General features: G+C 32.1%; 1 protein-coding gene across 1 annotated transcript; it reads right to left on the bottom strand.

Annotated features, from left to right (window-relative positions):
• Window positions 1-6,299: 6,299 nt before the first annotated feature.
• Window positions 6,300-9,616, bottom strand: LOC115699258 (E3 ubiquitin-protein ligase RHF2A). Its single transcript, XM_030626576.2, has 9 exons — window positions 9,585-9,616; window positions 8,636-8,776; window positions 8,423-8,469; window positions 8,198-8,260; window positions 8,010-8,118; window positions 7,545-7,921; window positions 7,349-7,444; window positions 6,883-7,246; window positions 6,300-6,634 (listed from the first exon to the last, which is right to left on the bottom strand). The coding sequence occupies exons 2-8, from the start codon at window positions 8,765-8,767 to the stop codon at window positions 6,937-6,939; spliced, it is 1,134 nt and encodes a 377-aa protein (XP_030482436.2). The 5' UTR covers window positions 8,768-8,776; window positions 9,585-9,616; the 3' UTR covers window positions 6,300-6,634; window positions 6,883-6,936.
• Window positions 9,617-9,916: the final 300 nt, after the last annotated feature.

Here is a 9,916-nt window from a genome sequence, read left to right on the forward strand (position 1 = left end):
ATTAATTGAACCACATGTAATATTTAATATGTATGTTATTATGTTGTCCTTTCTAATTATATTAGTTGCACATATGTAAGATAATTATGTCAAAATTGTTATAGTAATGTGCTTCCATATTTTTTCTTGTTAAACAACTATTTTAAATTAGATAATTCAAATAAGTTACATTTAGTATATTGTATTCTATTAAATAAGTAGATTATTATGTTTGGATTGAATTCAGTATTGTATTAGTTATTCAATCACAAATTTTATTACAATATAAATTGTATTATTAAATATATAATAAATATTTTGTAGTTTATATTGTAATCTTTATGAACTCATGTTGTCTTGTGGTAAAATCGAGGTTGGGTCAAGATCAATGTTAGAGTTAAAGTTTAAGTTTAGGGTCCAGGGTCCAGGGTGGAAATGCAGGGTAGGGGTGCGAGACAAGGGTCAGGGTCAGGATACGTGGTAGAGGATTAGACCGAAGTTGAGGTCAGTATCCGGGTCCAAGTCCAGATGTCAAGATTCGGGTTCAAGTTCAGGTCTATGTTGATGTCTTGGGTTAGGGAGGATCAAAAGTCATGGTCGAGTTGGAGGAATGTGGGATTGAGATTAATATCACATATGATATGATTAAAAAAATGTATATTATTTTATAAAACTAATACAATATCTTTGCACATTAAATATATAGTACAATTTACTATATATAATATAATACTGATACCGTACAACGTACAACGTGTTAAATGCTCTCTTTTTTTTGACATAATGTTAAATGCTCTCTTAGTGTAAAATTAAATATACTGTAAACAATAAATATTCATAGCTTAGTTGGTTAAGGTGTATGATATATTATACAATGTCATGGATTTGAATCCTATAATACTCTTTTTCAATATTTTTTATATACATATATTTGAGGGTCCCAAAATCTAATTCGCGTTAGGCCCATATATTCTCTCAAGCCGGGCTCTGCCTAACACTTGATGAGTTTTTTGAGCCTGAGATTGTTGAATCTTTGGTTTTGCTCTAGGCAACAACACAATGTCATATTTTCAGTTTGACTAATGTTCAGTTCGAGTCGGATTGTCAAATTTGGTGCTAAAGATCAATAATCAGACTACTTTGGAATCATCTTTGGTGTTTATCAAGCAAGATATTTTACATGCGATAGTTTTAAGAATGTTTGTTATATTCATTGTTCTAGAATAATTAATGTGCTAGCTCCTTCGCTAGCTAAATATGCTTTAACAACTATCTATTATGTTGTTTGGTGACCTAGTTTTTTAAAATGTATCAAGAGCCACATTTTGGCGGATGTCATTTATTAATAATATTTTTAGTCATTGAACTCTTTTAAGTTTCTTTCTCATTAGATGGTGTTCTCTGATGTAAAACAAAAAAAAAAAAAAAGGAAATGTACACCAATGTGTGTAATTTCACAACAATTATTTAGGAAAATTAAGTTAAGAGAAAATATGGGTGTGAATCGTACCAATATTGTCTTAATCGTACCAGTTAATGTGGATGACTTGTGACCAATTTCTTTATGTAATATTTTGTATAAGGTAAACTCTAAAATTTTGGATAATCGTCTCAAAGTAGTGCTACTTTAGTTGATCTCAGACAACCAAAGTGCATTTGTTTTCAGACAACTTACTTTGATAATATCATGTTATCATATGAGATTATGCATTATCCGAAGAGAAAAAGAACTAGAAAGGAGTGTTGTATGGCTTTGAAACTTGATTTGTAGCAAAGCATATGGTAAAGTCGAGTGGACTGTTGAAGTTGTTCTAAAGATGGGTTTTGATACTAGATGGGTGCACCTTGTGATTTAGTGCGTCTCTACAGTTGAATACATGATCACCCATAGTGGAAAAGAGATGGGACCTATTATTCTCACTTAAGGAATCCATCAAGGTGATTCCTTGTCCTCGTATTTATTTTTAATCTGTGCTGAGGGCTTCTCCTTGTTATTTAAGCAATTTGAAGTTTCACATCATATCAGAGACATTATAGTGGCTGATGGTGCATCAATCATCTCGCATATGTTATTCGCGAATGATAGTTATCCGTATTGATGAGCCAATGAGAGTGACACTTTGAATGTGATTAAGTCACTTAAAGTATTTGAGATGACTTCAGGGCCAGTAGTTAATTTTGCAAAATCTTCAGTGTTTTTTAGTTTGAATACTCAAGCAGATATGCGATTAAGTCACTTAAAGTATTAGAGTTTGTTGGTGAATGATTCTTCCTTTGTTAGCAAAGTCTATAAAGCTAAATATTTTTCCCAAGGTTCTTTTTTGACTGTCTCTTTAGGCGATAATCCAAGTTACATATGGCGAAATATCTTCGAACCTAAAGATCTTATCAAGGTCGGTGCTAGGAGATGTATTGGAATGGAATTCTAACTAGTATCACTAGCAATCTTTGGCTCCCTGATGATAATTCTCCTTATGTTTACTATATTCATCCAGGATTGGAGGGCCACTCGGTTGCAAGTCTTTTGTGTGTGGATAATAAAGACTGAAATATTGATGTAGTTCAAGAATTTTTTGAAGAAAGAGACCATCATTTGATTCTTAGTATCTTGTTGTCTTCGACTGTCCAAGATAATCATTGGCCTTGGAGTAAGGAGATTGCAAGATTTTGTACAGTTGCATATAGGTATCTTCAACATGATTTTGATCCGGTCTCAATGAAGACTGATTTTTGGAAGCACTTTTGGAAGCTCAAATAGTTCCACCTAAGGTACTTCATTTTGGCTGGAGAGTTATTATTGGGGTTCTTGCAACTAAAGAGCAGCTCAACATGAAACAGGTGAATGTAAATCAACTCTGTTCGTTTTGTGCTATTGCATATGAGTCAATAATGCATGTTTTAGTTGTTTGCTCTTTTGCTACTTCATGTTGGAGCCGTTCATGATTGGTTCCGATCTTTAATGAGCATAAACAATGGAGATCAAATTGAAGAGGCTTCTTAAATGGTTGTTTCTTCTATTTGGAATGCAAGAAACAACCTGCCTTGGAATCAAAAATTTGTGACAACTGCAGAAGTAATTCTTTCAGCACATTTAAATTTTTACCAATGGAAGTGTGGTCAAAAAGATAGAATAGAACCTCTCTTAGTTCACAACTAGCCAACCCTACATTTAATATGGTAAAGATATATGTTGAAGGAGTTACTTTTGGAGCGACTTGTTCTTTTGGCTTAAGTTTCATTGTTAAGAACAACTCTGAAGATATCATTGAAGTTGTATGTTCAAGTAAAAATGGTCAAGTCTCTCCTAAGATTGCACACTTGAACCACTTAGTTGGATTAAAGGTAAAGCATGGAAAGGTATCATTTTCAAAATTGATTGCCTTGTTGCATTGGATTGCTGGTGCAGAATTGCTAACATCTTCTTGCTGAGTTGAGTCATGTTAAATTGAGTTTTGTTAAGCAATATACTAACAAGGCAACACATTTTTTCTTTTTTTTTTTGCATGTAGTTCTAATCTCTCGTCAGTTTGTATTTTTAATGTAAATAATTCTTCCACTAAATTGTTGAATATTGTAATAAATTATTTGATTCATTCATAAAATGACATTTTTCCATTCAAAAAATTAAGAGGAAATATAATAATAAATTAATAACTAGGATGAATACTTCTTTGTTGTATTTTCATAATATAAAAACCATACATATCTACATAATTAAATTCAAATTTTATCAGTAAAATTTTATGAATATGACTAAACTGCCAATTTTATGAATATGACTAAACTGTATCAATTCAATTGATTTAAAATACTTAATTTACATATAATTAACGCCAGTTTAAGTATAAGTTTAATTGGAAGAAATAAAAACATAAAAATAGAAAAAAAATATGAAATGTATAAAAAAATAGTAATAAAAATTATTAATTTTTTTTTTCATTTTACATTCTATTTTAAACGAAATATTCATTCCATCAAAATAAATAAGTCTCATTTTAATATTTTAAAGGGTAAATACTATTTTGGACCCTGTATTTTGCAAAAGTTACAGATTCGATACTGTGTTTTGTTAAATGACAAAATGGACCCTGTATTTTCTAAAATAGTAAAAATAGGACCCTGAGCTTAATTTTTGACAATTTTTTTTAATACAACCAACTTGAAGATAATGCTTAATACGAACAAATACAAAAAACGTAAACAGTTTTGTCATAGTACTTTTAGATTGGATTATAATTAAACTTTATTTTGACAAAAAATCAATTCAGGGTCTTATTTGTACTATTTTAGAAAATACAGAGTCCATTTTGTCATTTAACAAAACACAGGGTCCAATTGGTAACTTTTATAAAACAGAGGGTCCAAAATAGTATTTACCCTATTTTAAAATGCAATCAAACAAAATACTAAAATAAAGGTTATTTCATTTCCATTCAACTAAAAGCAACCTTAATTTTCATCTATTCTACCCATTATCAGAATTTGTGGAAGGGAACCTTAGCATACCAGGTCTTTTAAGGGGCTGCCCCACCCCACTTTTTTTTTTTTTTTTTCAATCACACAGCATACCAAAACTCATCACTTTTAGTTACATCCCCATACAAAATATATTATTGGGTGCTTCTACAACACACCCTATTAAAATAAGTGTACTTATGGAACCTTTAACTTTTTCGTTATCTATGGGCTCATTTAAAACGTCGTATTCGGTCGTATTGTAATATATTAAATTGGATTATATATCATATTTTTATATAGTGCAATTTGCGGCGAAACCCCCTTATGTTTTGATTTTTATACACTTAACCCCCTTATCTTTATTTTTGGTGGCAAAACCCCCTTATGTTTTAATTTTTATACACTTAACCCCCTTATTTTTTTTTTTTGTGGCAAAACTCCCTTATGTTTTAATTTTTATACACTTAACCCCCTTATTTTTTTTTTGGTGGCAAAACCCCCTTATGTTTATTTTTCTTTGCAAATTTGACACGCCAGTTAAATATTACCGTTAAATATCAACTGGATGACCACTGTATACATCTTTGTATATGTAACGGTAAAACCTCGAAGTCGATACAGTAGTAATCCAGTTAGTATTTAACGGTAATATTTAACTAAAACTTTAAATTTGCAAAGAAAAGTAAACTGAAGGGTTTTGCCACCAAAACAAAAGATAGAGAGGTTAAGTGTATAAAAATTAAAACATAAGGGGTTTTGCCACCAAAAAAAAAGATAAGGGGGTTAAGTGTATAAAAATTAAAACATAAGGGGGTTTTGCCACCAAAAATAAAGATAAGGGGGTTAAGTGTATAAAAATCAAAACATAAGGGGGTTTCGCCGCAAACTATATTAAACTTTAATTTATACTAAAATATTATATATTTAGGTGTCCATAAAAGTTAATACCACATATAGTTTTACATAAAAAATATTGCATAAAATACAATTCAATACAATACAATACAATACGATCTAATACAATATTCCAAACGAGCCCTATAAGAATTTTTTATTTTAAATTTTTTTATAATTGTATACCGTTATAATTATTTAAGACCTACTGCAAAATTTTAAAAAATTCAGAATTTATAATATAGAAATCAATATTTAAACCATCTATTTTACACACGTATAAAATAAAAAAGTCAAACGTGTAACAGACTCTTTGAACACTGTTTTCAATGTGTTTAGATTTTTTCGAATTTTTTAAAATTTTGCCAAATATCTTACATAAGTATAATGTATACGACCATAAAAAAAAAATGGACTAAATATTTTTTTTAGATACCGAAATAAATAAAAGTACATCAACACACTCATTTTACCCATTTTAAAGGAGTGTATTGTAAAATTTTCCTATTTTAGTAAATCAACAATAAAATGTATTTTAATACACCTCCACAACTTAATATACTTAATCATATACCAACTGGATCTTGTTGCTCCGGGCAACAAACATGCATGAAGCATTTCACCAAATATGTGTCCGGATAGCCCAAATTAACTGATGTTTTACAGGCTTGAATTTATTTATTTTTGTCAAAACTGCTTGTAACGATTTTACCAATATTGTGACTTTAGCAAAAATTATTATTAAAAAAAATATGATTTTCTTATTCAAAACTTAAACATAAGTTAATTCTTAATAACATTATAGACAATTTTATGAAAGGTTTATTTAGAATGCAGTGTGTAGAGAAAGAGTTACTTAAATTAAATCAATAAACATACTCTAAAGATGTGAAAAGGATATAATCTTCGAAAAAAAGCATTTCTCATATATATAAGAACCAAGGAACAATAAATCGGAGGGTGGGGAGTTGTTGTTGAAACTATTTCATTAAAGGGATTCCATAAAGCTTCAAACTTTACCCTTAACATTCAGCATCATTAAATCCCATCATCTGAGAATCCAGACATATTCCCCCACTGAATTATGGGTTAATATGTGTGTATATATATAAACAAATTTACATACATATACTCTGTGTTTATAAGTCAATGTCCAGATGGGGAAGCTATTCTCTCCCCACTTGCTCTCTTATTTGGGATAACAACAAATCATAATCATCATTCACTAACTGGTACCTGAAAATATTACTGGTGCAAAAAGCATCTCATCCTCAGCATGACATGTTTGGAGAAAAGTGTTCACCTGAAAATCCCACAATTTCGGTTCTGAGCATTTGGAGTGATATTGAGAAATGGGCTAATTTCAATCTCATGTTCTATGTTAAATGGAATATGGAAATATATTACGTATCATTCAAAACATCAACAAATTAGTTGCAATTTGTTGGTTTTGGTATTGAAGTGGAACGTTTAATGGGAATTCTTGTTCCTAATTGATTTTGTATTTTAAGATGAAAATAAAACAAGTGAAAAGCATGATTCACAACTGACCTTAAAAATTTGAAATGCTGAGAATAGATGCTCTTGCTGAAACAATTTAACAGCTCAACGGGAAGTCGAACTTGCAGCACAACTAGCTGGTGTGTTGCTTTCATTCATCAAGCTTTCTCCACGAGTGTCTGCATTGCTCCGGTTGGTTTCTGTATTAGAACGGTTGGCCAAGTTAGTAGCAACAGCACCTTGACCGGTTGAATCATTTTCTCTGGTTTCAAGACGCTCCATCATCCTAGAGATGTTAGCAATTCCTGCATTTACTTCACTTCGAACTTCCGAACCAACATCGGATATAGAATTTCCTCGAGAGAACAGCCTCTCTTTCCACCCTCTTGTGCTCTTTGAAAATGATTCTTTGTATCTAATACACAACAAGCCAAACGTACAGATAGGAATGAGATAAAAAACCACAAAACCCAATCAAGTATAGCTAGTATGAAAATGGCTTCTACATATATCATACCTCATTGACATAGCATTGAATTTTGATTTCAGAGAATCAGAAAATGACTGGAGTTCTGATGGTCCTGCTCCATCTTGATTTGGTAGTGAGGAATGACTAACAGAGTTCCAACAGAAGATGAGAAGTAATCACCTAAACAGAAACATGTATTTTCTCTACAAGCACATAAATAATAAAATGTAAATGTATAGGCTACCGGTTCATAAGCGAAATTCCTTGACGATTTGTTGGAAGTAAATTGGATCCAGATGCTGAAGAAGAATTTTGATCAGTTTGAGCATAAGGTAAGTGTGGATTCTGCGGTGAATGTTCATCTCGACCAGATTGAAGAGGGGTAGATGGAATAGCTACTGAAACTGCAGTTGGTTCCGGGTCCTCTTCTAAAGCAGAACCAGAAGAAGGTATGCTAGGATGAGTGGAAAACACCAAGTATTGCGGACGACCATGAGAAGATGATCGACCCCTCTGGCTTTCCCTTCTACGAATGTGGCGGGCCCTTCCCATCGCAGCAGCAGCAGCCAAGTGCTGGATTATTCTCTCTTCAAGTTCAGCATCATTTGCACCAACAGGTAACTGTTCATATGGAGCAATTAATATAAGATAAATTTAATAGACAAACAAATTCAGTAGCAAAGAAGAAAAAGGTAGTCAGAGAACGAACATGCTGCAACTCAAAATCACCAAGGGTGGGATGATGAAATATAGTGCCATTTCTTGATGGAGCGGCTCTGAAGTTTCTCTCTCGTTCTACTGCCTCAAGTAATTCTTGACTGTCAATATGCACATCGGATAAGTCATTGAAGGTTATTGATGGCGTGTCAACACACAAAGAAAAAGAAATAGAAAAACCTGTCGGGATCTTTCAAGCTAATGGGTTGCCAACACATGGGACACTGGGAACTTCTCTGGCACCTAGAAGATTAGGCTGAGTGTCAGATTTCAAGTCTATTCACCCAATAATTGCTCAACCAGGTTAAACTTATACGCGATTTTCACAACATAGAAATTATCGATGAACAAAGGATGACTCATAGATAGTTCAAAAACGAATAATAAATAGGAACATTGAATTACCATTCAAGAATGCACTGGAGGTGAAACTCGTGCTTGCAAATAGTCACCTGTAGGCCAAGGACAAGAGGTTAATTGCCTTATCTTATACATAAGTAAAAATAATAGCAGGACAGAAATTCTTTTGTAGAGTAATATGTAATTAGATATATAGCCACAATAGGCATTAGCTTGCACGAATTAGGAAAAACAAAGTACAATTACAAGATGTATTACCGAGGACGGTTCACTTTCGCAAAATTCCTCCAGGCATATGCTGCAAGTGTCCTCACAGGGATCTTGTACTCCCCCATCAACAAATGCAGCAGGTGATGTCAAATGACTCTCAACATTCTTTCCTACTTCCATCTCCTGAACCTTCAAAAAGAAAATGCAATATACATCAACAGATATAATTGACAGAATTTTCAGACACTGAAATTGACGATAATCCATAAACTTTATAGAATTCAAAACAGTGTAGATTGAAGAAAAAGCAAAAGAAAAAGGAACCCATTTTAAAAGCTAAATCCCAACTTCAGCCCTGAAATCTAGAAACCAAAACCCACCAAAAACAAGAAAGTTAGATCCTATTTGTAATAATGAGATCAACTAAAACCCCTCATAATTGTTTGCTCAGTTTAATAATTGATTCATAGAGGCCTACAACATCATATGTTTTCTTCTATCTTATTAGTTACCCTCAAAAGTTTTTTGACAGTCAGCAGTATACCAAGCAAGTCAGGATTTAAACCTTCAAATATCTTGATTGCTTGCAGCTTGTTCACCATAAACTCAAAAACAATAAAAAGGTTTTCATTTTAGGTACGCATATCTTAATTGATGTTATTCAAGAAAACCTTGAAGAACAGAAGGTTGAGAACAAAATGGCAATCATTATTTTATTTCACACAGAAACAGAAACAGTTTCTATGTAGCAAATTCCCAATTACCAAAAAAACAAATACAACAAAAGCAGTAAACTTTTAGGAAAGTCCAATCACAACCAGTAAATATAAGAAAACCCCAGATGAGAAAATGGTCTAAATAATCCAAAATTAGTATATACAAAAACGAAATTAATCAAATCAAAGAACTTCAAAATTCAGAGCTACCATCTAGCTAAAAGAGAAAGATTCTTATGGATTACAGCGCGGAAGCTAAATACAATAATTCATGGACTTACCTCAATAAAAAAAATGATTAAAATGTGTGTATGGTCCAGAAAATTGATCAAGAAGACCAGAGAACGGCCATGAATTGAATCAGATCAAGCTCTGGCCTCCCAATTAGAAAACAACCCAACTAGCGATCCATACCAAATACCAAGATGAAACTCCCAGAATTCAATGATGAAAAGAGAGAGAGCAAAAAGGAGAGAGAGAGAGGAGAGAGAAATATAATGATAAATGATAATGGAAGAAAAAGATGAGGAATATTACATGTCCACCTCCACCTTTAATTTTTTTTTAATATTATTTTCTATTATTATGTCTTTATTGTTTTACTTTGATACTG

This window comes from Cannabis sativa, chromosome 8 (assembly GCF_029168945.1).
Source record: "Cannabis sativa cultivar Pink pepper isolate KNU-18-1 chromosome 8, ASM2916894v1, whole genome shotgun sequence".
In the NCBI taxonomy this organism is placed as follows: domain Eukaryota; kingdom Viridiplantae; phylum Streptophyta; class Magnoliopsida; order Rosales; family Cannabaceae; genus Cannabis; species Cannabis sativa.

What these genes read in the sequence shown, in the direction of transcription:
- LOC115699258 (XM_030626576.2), bottom strand. Translation starts at nt 8,767, where the DNA reads ATGGAAGTAGGAAAGAATGTTGAGAGTCATTTGACATCACCTGCTGCA. An exon ending in AGCTTGAAAGATCCCGACAG is followed by an intron (nt 8,119 to 8,197) that starts GTTTTTCTATTT and finishes GCATATTGACAG; the next exon opens with TCAAGAATTACTTGAGGCAG. An exon ending in GGAATTTCGCTTATGAACCG is followed by an intron (nt 7,445 to 7,544) that starts GTAGCCTATACA and finishes GAACTCTGTTAG; the next exon opens with TCATTCCTCACTACCAAATC.